Source organism: Phyllopteryx taeniolatus, chromosome 10 (genome assembly GCF_024500385.1).
Source record: "Phyllopteryx taeniolatus isolate TA_2022b chromosome 10, UOR_Ptae_1.2, whole genome shotgun sequence".
In the NCBI taxonomy this organism is placed as follows: domain Eukaryota; kingdom Metazoa; phylum Chordata; class Actinopteri; order Syngnathiformes; family Syngnathidae; genus Phyllopteryx; species Phyllopteryx taeniolatus.
Window position 1 is genome coordinate 29035828 of NC_084511.1, and position 12689 is coordinate 29048516.

The 12689-nt window shown below is 47.2% G+C and overlaps 2 protein-coding genes across 9 annotated transcripts in view; both read right to left on the minus strand.

Annotated features, from left to right (window-relative positions):
- LOC133484581 (amyloid beta precursor protein binding family B member 2-like) overlaps positions 1–4367 on the minus strand; it is a 41824-nt gene extending 37457 nt beyond the window's left edge. For 5 of the 6 annotated variants that reach the window (XR_009790437.1, XM_061787397.1, XM_061787396.1 and 2 more), the window contains exons 1-2: positions 4128–4367; positions 219–1486 (exon numbers count right to left, since the gene is read on the minus strand). Coding sequence is in view for 4 of the 6 variants with exons in the window: in XM_061787397.1 (XP_061643381.1) it covers positions 219–1455 (1237 nt within the window). In the remaining 2 variants the exon portion in view is untranslated. The remainder of the gene's footprint in view (positions 1–218; positions 1487–4127) is intronic. The other variant, XM_061787400.1, reaches the window with a different exon arrangement.
- Positions 4368–5961: 1594 nt separating this feature from the next.
- Positions 5962–12168, minus strand: dele1 (DAP3 binding cell death enhancer 1). 3 transcript variants are annotated; one of them, XM_061788058.1, is made up of 12 exons: positions 12009–12168; positions 11156–11273; positions 10688–10790; positions 10258–10402; positions 9972–10166; positions 9423–9505; positions 9253–9346; positions 8951–9093; positions 8478–8636; positions 8296–8388; positions 7369–7522; positions 5962–7294 (listed from the first exon to the last, which is right to left on the minus strand). In XM_061788058.1, the coding sequence occupies exons 1-12, from the start codon at positions 12037–12039 to the stop codon at positions 7062–7064; spliced, it is 1551 nt and encodes a 516-aa protein (XP_061644042.1). In that variant the 5' UTR covers positions 12040–12168; the 3' UTR covers positions 5962–7061. The 3 variants fall into 3 exon arrangements, with proteins under 3 accessions (XP_061644042.1, XP_061644040.1, XP_061644043.1); XM_061788056.1 differs by having other exon boundaries at positions 8478–8675; XM_061788059.1 differs by lacking the exons at positions 10688–10790; positions 12009–12168 and having other exon boundaries at positions 8478–8675.
- Between the last annotated feature and the right edge of the window lie 521 nt (positions 12169–12689).

Genomic DNA, 12689 nt, shown 5'->3' on the forward strand with positions numbered 1-12689 from the left:
CGTTGGTGACCCCTGGAATAGTCCATTGTATGAGAAGGGGGCACTCGAAACAATGGTGGTTGATTATGCATTTTTACGTTTTTCTTCTTCTTCAAAATACCTATAATAAATAATTGTTTGATGGACCGGCTTCAGATTTTCAAAGTATGTCAAATTTGCCCTTTGCATCTTTCAATTTTCCCGTATGCGGCCAAAAACCAAACACAACGTTATCCAACCTGCTTCCTGTGGACTCTGAGGAGAAGGCGACTCGTGGGACAGAGTGGTCCAGCTGGAGTCTTCGTCCTCCGACGGAGTGTCAGGGGTCAAATCCATTCTTAAACTCACTTTAGGGAGCCCGCGCTCGGGTCGGGGATCGAGCACGGCGGGGGGTTCCCGGTTCCTTGTAGGGGTGTTCCTCTCACTGGCCCTAGGCTGCTTCGGGGAGGATGGCGGGTACTGTTGCAGGAACTGGTTCTCGTTGTTGGGGTGCAGTTCCACCTTGATCACTCTGGGCTGGGAGCTCCGAGGAGGCTTTGCGGGACTTCTGGGACTCCCCTGAACCTGGACGCAGTGCTCCTCTCTGATGTGGGCTGTAGCCTGGAGCTTTTCCGGGACCCACTCTGGGCTGTCGGAGGACGAAGAAGAGGACGAGCGAAGCGGGGCTTCCACCACGACGGGCAACAGAGGCGGCCTTGCCGTTGGTAGTCGGTCTTCCTCCTCTTCCTCTTCTTTCACCACTGGCACGGCCTCTCTCTCTTGGTCTTCCTGGCAGGAGCGTTTGCCGCTGGGCTTCTCTTCCTTCTGGCTCTCCCTCTCCTTGACCGGGCTGGCCTGCTCTTTCTCCGGGAAAGACAGCTGCATCTTCTCTTCCTTGTTCTCCTTGTTTCCCCAGCTCAGGTCCCAGCCCTTGTCGTGGTACTCCAAGAAGCTTTTTGTCCGTCTTCGGAACGGGGGCGGCTGGGAGTTGTCGTTCTCCGACTCGGGCCAGTTAGAGTTGTCCGCGGGGTCGTTGTGGATTTTGCCCTCGGTGTTGGCTCTGCTCAGCTCCAGCTGCTGACTCTCAGCACGTCTCTGCATATTGGCTCCATTCTTGGCCAGTTTCGGGTTGGTCGCATTAGAGAGTGACGAGGGGGAGGAAGAGGAGTAGAGGGCAGAACTGGATGAGGACTTCGTGGGAAGGCCCCTGCCCCGGCTCGCAGTCTGATTCTTGGATGACAAGTTGTCACTTATGCCCGTCACGCTGCGCACGCTGGTCATTGTGCGTCTCTGACGGCTCTTGGGCAAGGTGGCCGAACCCGCGCCCTCCGTGCCGACCGACTCCTTGATGGCGTCGCGCCCGAGCAGCTGGTTGTAAGAGGAGCGCAGGCTGAGCGAGGTGGGGGGTGCGGCCGAGGGGCCGCTGCGGCTGGCCACGCCCACATTGGAGGGGGAGGAGCCGGAGCGGGAGAGGGGAGGGGTTTGTACCGACATCATGGCTGACGGGAAAAACGCTTCACCGAATGGCCTGTTGGAAAAGGACACACAGAGGCGACTAAATAGTCGTACAGAACACCAGAAACATCAGAAATTGCCTATGAATGCTGAACTGAAATGAAAATGAGCTGACCCTGTCAAGCGAATTGGAAATCTTAGCAAATATGGCCGACACTATATGTGATTCTGAATGCTATTCTGATTCTGAAAGGAAAGTCGCCAGATTGCGGAATTCTCAGGTGCCGAAGCGCGAGTATGCGGGCATCCGCTGTATTTACGGGAAACCGCGGTGTTGTAGAGCCACTGACTCCAGCTCATGACGTTACTCGTTAGGCCACGCCCCTTTCAGGCACACATCAACACACAAATACTACAGTACGTGTGTGTGAGAGCCGATTGGCCTTAATTACACAAACCAGGTTCTTTGTTATTTCAAGGGGAAATATTGATTTGCTATATGACTAAATTAAGTCACAAGAATTCAACTTAAGTCAAGGCGCCACCGCACACCTAATGTCGTGTCTGTCGACCGCATCATGCCCGTGGAAAGCTGACAATATTCACGCAACGCTTATGTGAAAATATCATTTCAGACATTTTAGAAGCATGGAAAACACGCACGTAGCAGATTTGAAAGCCAGACAAGATCGTGGGAATCGGAGCTGAGAATCCCCGAACTGTGCACTTTGTCCATGCGGGGCCCTCCTCTCATCCGGGTGTCCGGTCACGGGTGCAGACCGCAACACTCCATTTGCGCTGACACACGACAGGTACCCGCACCGAAGCATCCGCTCGGGTCAGCGCTTCAGCTTGTCTTTCATCCGTCCTCCGTCGCTCCCGTGACAACAAACGCGTCACGACACTGCTAACCTCGGCCGGCCCATATCAATGACAAAACCCACGGCGTCGACAATCCCCCCGCGTAGGGCCCCTTGGTGGCTAGCTGGGGGCATCAACGCAATGACGCGTCGGGATTCAGGAATCCCCCTAATGGTGCCCCCCACTAGCGGGCTTGATTGTCACACACGTTCCTTTTCTTCTTTTTTTTTTTTCTTAAACTTGGTCTGCTATATAAATGATGTCATAAAAGATATCGTTGCTCGGCCATCGTCCTGTCTTCCCCCCCCTCCTGGTTCTAGCCCTGAAAGGCTGCCATTTTGACATTGTCTGTTCACCATATGCGGTTCATATTCGCCGCACCCGTCTGCTGTCTTTCCGCGAAAACAATGCGTGCCTTAATGAAGTCCAACGAAGTGGAGTGGAGAGGCGAGGACGATAGTTCCGAGAGGGAGGAAGTGAAGAGCATGACAAGGCAGTTTGCTGGACGGCGGGCAGTCGATAGCTCAGCCGCTGGCCCCCAGAGAGAGAGAAACAGAGGTCACTCGTGCTGGATGACCCCCCCCCACGCCGGCCTCCCCCACCAGAGAGAAACAGAGGTCACTCGACCAGGACGAAAGCAACAAGTACCGGCAGAAAAAGCACCATTTGGCTGCTCCTTTTTGGCTCGTGCCGCAAATGCAACATTGTGCCGATGTCTCACGTCGCCAAAGCCGACGTGAACTTCAGGTGACTTCAGATGACACAAAACAGCGGCGCAAAATACAGAAACGTGATGTTGACGCGCAAGCTACAGTTGTCAAGAGACTAAATGTAACTTTAGACGGAGTCAATGGGATTCCTAAATCTTGCCCCGCCCTCTTGATGACTTGCACGTCAATAATAACATCAAATTAGTTTTATTCTGGTATGCTTTTGTTGCTATGTCGGCCATGTGCTCGTTAAGACTAATGATCAACAATAGCAGTTCCGCTCAAAGTTGTGTCATATGCGCAACCTTTTTGACTCAAACCTTTTTAGCCAACCAGAGGAAGAGAACAAAAAAAAGTGAGTGACATGACTCAGCAGAAATGACTTTGTCAAGTTAATTGCTTCGACAATGGCTAGACCAAGAGTCGTCTCTTGTATTTGTCATATTTTTCAGTTTTCAGTCCATACATGTAATTGAATCGGATTTATTCAGTAATATGTTTTTGGTTTTCAGCAAAATATCTGATACGACGAATGAAAATATCTCATAAAAAGTATACCATAGATGTTTGAGCTGAACAAATCACAGTATATGGGTTAGGGTTATCAGTGTTTTTGTTGTGTGTTTTTTGCCGCCTTCTTGAAAACGTGAAGAGAAATATAAAACAAATGTTGATGTCCTCCAATTGTGGAATGCGCCATATGTTTATCTGAAGGTCAGCCAGACAATTTTCTTCCAAGACGAAGAGCTTCGAGAGCAAAGAGGGACCATCAGTCCTCCTTGCTGGCCTATGCGGATGGACATTTGAACGTCTTTGGGGTAACAGCGGAGTCAGAATGTTGTAAATGCAACAGATGACGGTCCGAGCAGTGGACAAAAGCAACTTGAGAAAGAAAGTCAGTGATGTCATGGGTGGAGCGTTTTGCATCCCTTCTTCGCCTCGCGCCGCCTTAAGTGATTCCTCCGCGAAACCAACTCGACTCGTCAATAGAAGAAGAGGAAGGGGTCGGGGGAGGTGGGGGAAGCACGGGAGCTAAATCTGGGGAGATCTTCCAATTGAAAGACAGCGAGGACGCACTGTCGTCGACAGTCAAATCTTCCGACATCCGGTGCGTCCATCGACCCGCGTGCCACATTGACTCACCTCTTAGCTCAGCTTCAACCGTGGAGGTGGGCGGTGGGTGGGGGGGACCTTCGGCGTCATCCACTCCCGCGGCGCGACACGAGTGAAGAGCCGGTCCGCCCCGGCGTGCATCCGATCGCAGCGGCTGCCAGATCGCGGATCCCCGCTCGGCTGGGCGGCCAAGGTTGCGCAGCGTTCTGTCTGCGCCACGACGTGACGTGCGGGAGAGAGGGCGAGCGGCGCTGTGGAGCTCCTCGGCCCCGCAAGGAGGGGCGGGGGGGGGGGGGGGGGCAGCCAATCATAGCCGACGAAGGAGGAGGAAGAGGAAGAGGAAGAGGAGAGGAAAGGGGGTGGGGGGCGGGGGGCAGCCGCCATTAAACAACCGGCAAGCCAGGTAATGAAATCTCACGTCATCCGAGGCTTACGTCACAACCGGAAGAGTTCTCGATGGATCTGCTTCCATTTTCCGGTAAAAGGCGAGTCAAGACTTCCGCCCACAAAATTAGGGACACCTGCACGTTCACGGTCACCGGTCGGCAACCTGCGGCTCCAGGGCTGCAGGTGGCTCTTTCATCCTTCTGCTGTGGCTCATCTGTGACTTTGGAAAATAACGAGCATTGCAATTGAAATTTCGTCTTTCGTTTTATCGTGGCGCTCTTGTAACATTCAAACTAAACGTTTGTGTGTGTGTGTGTGTGTGGCTCAGGATGTGTATGGGCAAACCATGGATAAAGCCAAGAAAAGTTTCTGAAGAAAACAGCACGTTGAATTCTGCGTGCATTACTACATTAAAAATAAAAACAAGCATCACAGATGACAGTTTGTTTGTGAAAATAAAGGCGACGCCTCACTGCCCTTATGTGTGTTTGGGAACAACAATCCCATGAACCAGCAAAAATAAACATTTTATTGCAAATATTTTACCTTGTTAAGTGAAGTTTTTTTTTTTTTTTATTCAACTTGACAGCTGACTGCATGCTCCACACATGACAGAACACAGAAGCAATTTGTGTTGTCTGATCATTGAGTTGATAACACACCAGTTTTCTTTATACATGCAGGTAAAAAAAAAAAAACAATAAACAAAAGGATATATATATATATATAATATATATATATATATCTTGTGTCTCCAAATTTGTTGCGTCATTGTCGTTAATGCTTCGCGGTTGATGTTACTCGAGTGGGTTGCTGCAGTACAGTTCGAAAACGAAGAATATTACTTAAATTGCTCAAATTGTCCAAAAAGGGATCAATTAGGGAATCTGATACAAAAAAAAAATTTAAAAAAATGCACAAAAATTCCAACTGCAGAGTATAGAATAGAGTAGAATCAAGTGATTAAAAAGGGACATTTACACATGGCAAAATAAAATTAAAACATATATATTTGTACACCTTACAAATGAAAGTGCAGAAGCTTATGAAATGAAGCACACCTTTCACATATTTTGAAACAATTTGTTGAAAACTTGAGTAAACAACTAAATACTTAATATGTTTGAGTCAGTATGATGTTTGATAGTTCAATTACACAAGTGGAATACTTCAATATACTAAAATACTTTCAATATTCACATGGAAATCATACAGTATGAACAATGGGAATTTTTTTAAATTTTTTTAATTTCAGATATTAAAAGTGGGCGTAATTTAAAATTCGTCAATTCCTGTGTTCATTCAGTCCACAATTTAGCGCCTTTAACTGAAATATCGTACAATTTTAGTGTTGTTCTAACATGCGTTCTTGGAATTAGTTGAGTTGTGTGAGAATTGCAATTTCTAATTTGCGGAATATTCTCGGGGATTTCATTATTAGGGATGTTCTGAAAGAGATGTTCAACAAGGAGTAAACTCATTTTACCCAAAATCTGGAGTCCAATCGTTCCATTTTTATTCAAATGACTTACTTGTTACAAGGAATTAAAAAAATAAATACATGAAAAAAGGAAGCCACGTGGACACAACTGGCCAGTGTTGAATACCAATTCAGCTAAGTGCACCTTTGGACTCTTCCACTACACGTGCAGTATGCTTAACATGTAGCAATGTGGCACTTAGCTATATCTGCATCTTCCTACCAAGCAGACAGATACGATTGTTTGATTTAGATCGTTTTATTGCACATACGCACACGGTATGGATTTGTCTCATGCTTACCTTTTTCAAAAAACGAGTACGTTTCTCCATATGTAATGTGTCGTCAACCACATTGTTGCTTTTAAATTGCCCGTGAATGCGACACAATTTAAAGAGAAACAGGCCATCACTTTCACACTGGTGAGAAAAACATTTCAAAAAACATCGGACATCTCCCCGCCAAAGATCGTCTCATTCCGTGGGAAGCGCGGCCACTGACGAGCTGTTTTGCCACCAGGCAGTTGGTATGCGGGGTCGGCCTTTCACCTGCAGCCGCACCTGGCAAAACAGCAACAGGCCACGGGGGGGGGGGGCACGCACGCCACAGACGCAAATACAGTTACTTCTCACTTCAAACATGAGAACTGAAGAAAACCTTTGGATTAAAACTGAAACATCTTCGACGAACGAGAAGAGTCCAGCGGCCTCCTTTCAACCTTTGTGGATTACCGTGAGCGGGGTGACTCAGAATCTACACAGACACCATTCACTTTCATCGGACAATATATGAATACCAGATGACTGTTTCGTTGTTTTGTGAGCGAAGAGCTATGTGAATTCCGCTCCTAAGGAAATAACAAAACTCCAGACGTGGCCAGAAGAACTAAAGTTGCAGACGGGTAGAACATGTCCAGTAAATTTCCAAAGGAAGTTAAATGTTCCACATTGGAATGTGGGGTTAAATAAAGGTTTTGATTAAATGATCAAATTCCCATGGAAAGTTTGCAACTTTGAAAACTTCCCAGAATTTTGCAGACCTTACAGTAACATATCCCAACAGGCAACACAGCTGTTTGTGCAGTTCTGGCACTGCAGTTATCCAACCCCTACCATCCACTGGCAGGATTTTCCCTCCAAGCTTTGGGGGTGAAGGTACCGGGGGGTGGAGGTGATCCCCGGGGCCGTGTCCATGCTCCCGGTGCTCCAGGAGTGAGGCAGGAAGGGAAGGGCGACGTCAGCGCGCACACGGTCGGCCAGAGAGGACAGCGGCCGCCGGAGGTCCCGGTCGGACACGGAGAAACACGGCGAAGAACGGATGGAGCGCAAGACTGAAAGAAATGCACGGAAGTCAGTCGCTTCCTCTCGCGACAATTGGGGGGGGGGGGGGGGCGCGCTGGCTCACCGTCTGTCTCGCCGGGAGGCGTCAGCAAGAGCCGAGCCTGCTCGTTGCCCGCCCGAGCGGCTCGCTTGTACAGTCCGAGCGCCGCACTCGGGTTCTGCCGGACCCCGAAGCCGCTCTCGTAGCACTGACCCAACAGCAGCAGAGCGGTAGCATCCTAAACACACGCAAGCGATCAAACACTGGCTTCATACAAAAGCACTGTCGTCGGCAATTTAGGTTAGTTATACGTTTATATGACTGTACAAAATTAACGTACTTTTTGTATTAACACAATGATTTTTTGGACCGACAAGGCACCAACAAGCAGAAGTTTGGCAGCTAGTGAACGACCCCCCCCCCTCAAATAAAAAAATAGTAATTGGTGTCAAGGAAATGTATTGAAGTGACAGCTCTTGACTGTGTTAAGATCTTTTTATGTCGGGCAGGAGCTACGTTTAGCCTGGGTTGTTAGTAGAAGTTGCTGAGAGTCTTCACCGAACGTTTTTGGTCTGCTCAGTGACCATTAGAATGGTCAACCTAAAACCACAAAGGTCTCATTATTGCTTGATAATTGGTATTTTTCGGGCCGCGAAGACGACATATACACCAGCATCCTCGCACACTCGGTGGATTTTCGCTAGATATCAAATGTGAAATGATTCATTTTTAAGGATACTGCTGTAAGATGAGTTTGGAATGATAGAAAAGTGTCTTGGGATCATACTTTGTGGTATATATAAAGTATATATATATATTTTTTTGGGGGGGGGGGGGGGGGTGCCACTTACTTGCACCTGAAAATAGAGATGCTCTGCATAAAATGGTTACGATTCCTAAAAAGAAAATTAAACATCGATTGTTTTATTTCCAAACAATGCTGCTATAAAGGCCCCAAATCATTCCAACATTGTCATTTTCCGGACTGGAAATATCAGGAGGGGCGCTCACGCTGCTCTCTGCTGCCACCTGCAGGTAGTGCACAGACTTGCTGCCGTCCCTCACCGGCTCTCGGGAGTACACAGACGCGAGGCATACTTGAGCCTGGAGAGGAAGGATGTAGGTCACAATAAGGAGTCCTTGCTGGAATTATGACAAAATGAAAAGGAAGATGATGTGTTGAGGATGGTCACCTTTGTGAGACCAGCTGCAGCAGCCTTCTCCAGCAGGCCGATGGCCGTCTTCAGCTTTTCTTCACTTTGGTGCCCTCTGCTGGTCAAGAGAAGTTTTGCCCATCGGTACTGAGACTGCTGGTGACCTGCCACTGCTGCCCGCCAATAGTAATGGGACGCCTTGATGGAATAAAAAGAGAACGAGGAGAATGGGACAACCTCCCCCCCAAAAATACAAAATTTACTATATAAAAGAATCAACATATTTTGGCTGAGGAGTACAAATGACTAACCCTAACTGCAGTAATGAGTCATTTTATGGAGAGGATAAAGAATATACGCCTGCGAGTATTGTTATATTGTCTGTCGACATGTTGCTGCACCGTTTGTGTATATAATCTGCCTTTTACCTAAAGTCAGCTGCGATAGACTCCAGCACACCCACAGCTCGAATGAGGCCAAGCGCGAAAGAAAACGGACAGGCTGCTCCTCACCTTCTCCCGATCCTTGCCGACGCCTCTGCCCTTCTCGTAACAGACGCCGACGTTAAACAGAGCCTTGCCGTAGCCCCGCTGAGCTGCGGCCAGGAAACACGAGAAAGCTTCCTCGTCGTTGCCGCTTTCGGCTCTTTGGAGGCCTGCGGCGACAAGTGAGACGGGGAGCTAGGCGACAGCAACACGTGCAACAAAGCACACTGCCAAAAGCTACCGAGGGAAGAATGTTCTGTTCAAATCTAAATATATTGGCTGTGAAAGAAAACATGCTCAGCGAGTCACTATTAGTAGTGATATAATACCGATAATGTTTAGGATGACTGGGACGCTGCTGTCTGACACTTCTTCCAAGTTCTGTGCTGCTTCTGCCAGTCTCGCCTTGCCTGCCAACATACACTGAAAGCAAAACAATCACATTTAGTCGCACACATACAAAAAAAAAATATTCATTGAATGAGATCGCTCAATGAACCTTGTCACCAGCATGGTCTGTTTCAGCGCCCTCTTTCTCAAAAACATACTCTTGTGGGCCGCACGCGGATATAGATGCATCACCTGTGGATGAGAGAAGAGGGGGAGGGAAAAAAAAAGAAAAAAGGAGGACAGAATAATTGTCACCTCTAATTATTCACAATTGTGTGATTAAAGTTGAATATTTCTCCTTCGCATATTCTCAACTCACAATTTGGTTTTGGAAGCTATCCTCCATCACTTGCTGGAAAAACTCTTTTGCTTGTTTTTGTGCTCAGGCCAAAGCTCTGTCTGCCATAATTTCTCAAGTATATTGTGCATGGATCATACCATACATGCATAAGGGGAAATGTTTTTTTTTCATATTATATAAATGTAGACTGGTAGCAAGAAGTTGTGGAAAAGATGCACTTTCATTCCAATATATGTGATGTCTAACGTTACAAAGCCCCCCCCCCAAAAAAAGCAATATTCTTTCAGTAGAGAGCGCAAACTTTTTGAGCGAATAACAGAGGATAGGTTTAAGTACTTTATGGAGTACTGGATGCACCTTGCAAAGACGAATCCTGGCCCAGCGCCGCCTGGTAGTCTGAGACGGATGTGTTGGGAGTCAGGGGGTTGCGCTCACTCCTGCTTGAGGCGGCCTCACTCCCACCACTGCTGCTGCTGCTGCTGCTACTACTCAAGGACTGATTGTGCAGACACAACACGCTCTTTCCTCTAAGGACCATATCATTGCTTGACACTGAGGAGCGACAACAGCAACCCAAAAAAAAGACAAGTGTCAGGAGGTTTGCAGAAGGGGAATGGTCATTTTAAAAAGTTGCGGCGCTCACAGATATCCAGCAGGAGGCGGTAGCCGCACTCGTGCAAAGCCGGCGGCGGCGTCTGGACTCCCGAGGTCGGACCGGACTCGGTGCACGAAGAGAAAGTGGCGTGAATTCGCCGGCAGATCTGCATGAACAGCACTGCTGTCGCACCCTTTGGTCATTTTCATTAGTGAAGACGGATTATTAGACATGCTACAAATGACTAATTCATACAAATATAAAACAGATAAAAGCTGATTACTAAATTTCAGGCTCATTCAAATTTGAAAGTGCCAAGTGATAAGAAGGCGTTAATCAAACTTCACTGGGACGCCTAATTGACCAAAGTATCTTTTGCATGCTAAACTAGGTGGGCCATATTGATAAACACAATAAGAATAGGTGACATGATTGACTGCGACGTCAGCGGGAGGTTGCCATCTGCAGTCCGACGTACCCATCCCACGGCATCCAGGGCTGTGTAGCGAGGCAGCGAGGCGGAAGAGAATTTAAAGGCCCTCTGTTTCTTCCTCCTCTCGCCATCCTCCTCCTTATGGGAGCTGACACGCGTCACAAAACAAAACATTACAGCATGTGCACTTTTTGGAACAGAAAACGCTCAGAATATTAGGAACACCTTTCACTGTGATGACATTCTACACAATTGCAAAGACATTGCTATAACAAGGTGAAATGCGCAAAGAGGAGAACTATCATTAGAAATGCCACCGATAATAACGCTAAAAAGATTTGGATGAAACATAATATGAACATATTATGTGCGAATGCTCTTCGGTGTATTTATAACTCTCACGCAACCTTACTCAAATCGAGCGTGGTTATCTGTATTCTTTTAAATCGGAGTGCTGGCGATATGGCCCAGAAGCAAAAAAAGTGAAAGCGTTTCTCGTGAGCGTGAATCTACCTGCTGTCCGAGGAGTTTCTGGAGGTGGAGAGGACAGTGGAGGTGTTGAGGACCTCATCTTCCACATGGTGATTCTGGGGAAGACGCAGCGAGGTGCTGGTGTGGTATCGGTGGAGCACTGCAAAGACAAAACAAACAAAACAAAAACAAAAACAGAAAGAAACAATCACGAGCACAGCCAATGATGTTTGCATGACTGAACCATTTGGGAGGATCTGGGAGCTTTCATAGGAAAGAGCATGTAATGATGTTTCTCGTGTACATTGCATTTTCCTGCACCTCAGCACCACGAAATGAACATTCATTCTAAACACATAAATAGTCGTTTGTGGAGCGACTTTGAATGAGAGTTCCAACAGTTGCCATGATTCATGATTCATTATTGTGTTCCTGTGCAAGATGATTTGAACTTACACTTGAATAGATCCAAATTAAGCGAACGGTGAATTAGTTAATCGACAAGGTTGGGCTGAATGCATTCAAATGAAGCATTTTCAGTTTTTCTAAGACAGAGACGGACGGTTTACAAAACCGTACATGGTGGCGTATCTGACATAAGATTACGAGCGGTTATAAAATACAATGAAATTGATACAATGAAATTTAAGCATTTTTAATGACGAGACACTTTCGACAAAAAAATGACGTCGAACAAATGCAGAATTATGCTCAAGGATATCATGCACGACGGGAAGAATACAAACGCTAAACTCTATATTTATTATCGGATGACAAAAATATGCCAAAAAGACTTTAGAAGACACTTAAGGAGCTTGTAGTGAGCAAAATCATCTCAATAGCATCGGCGTCACTCGGGAAGTTCCCTCGGTGCCGTTCACGTTGGACAAGTTACCTCTCCACGCGAGTCCTTTCACTCGCCACATGCTTTGCTTTGTCTTGTCTTGTTTTGGTCACGGGAGCTTCCGCCGGCGACGACTTGTCATGTTGCGACGACTTGTCATGTTGCGACTCCAAGCCAGAAGATGAAAACAAACGGCTAAGAAACAAAATGGCGTGCGCGACCCGGAAGTGCTTGACATGACGCAATCGAGGTCGCCGGCGTGGTACAACAGCGCCACCCCGCGGTGAAGAAAAAAAATGCCTATCTCATCTAAAAATCCAAATCTATCTATCTATCTATCTATCTATCTATCTATCTATCTATCTATCTATCTATCTATCTATCTATCTATCTATCTATCTATCTATCTATCTATCTATCTATCTATCATTTTTAAAGGTCGCCTCTTGGCTCAGGACAGCATTCCGTTCGATTTAAGTGCCCAAGGGTCAAAGAAGCGACGCAAAGTGAGCGGAATGTAACACACACACACGCACATTTGCAGACAGACGGAGCTGAGCTGACCGTGTCTGTCGTTCAGGGTAAACTTTGAATAGCCGGCTTCTTGACTGGTTGCCATGGTGAGACACCGTCATCGAGTCTTTCACCTAACCCGCTTCTTGAGCCCCCCCCCCCAAAAAAAAAATCCTTGCCGCTGTGGTGACAAATTAAGATTCCCGATACACCAAACTT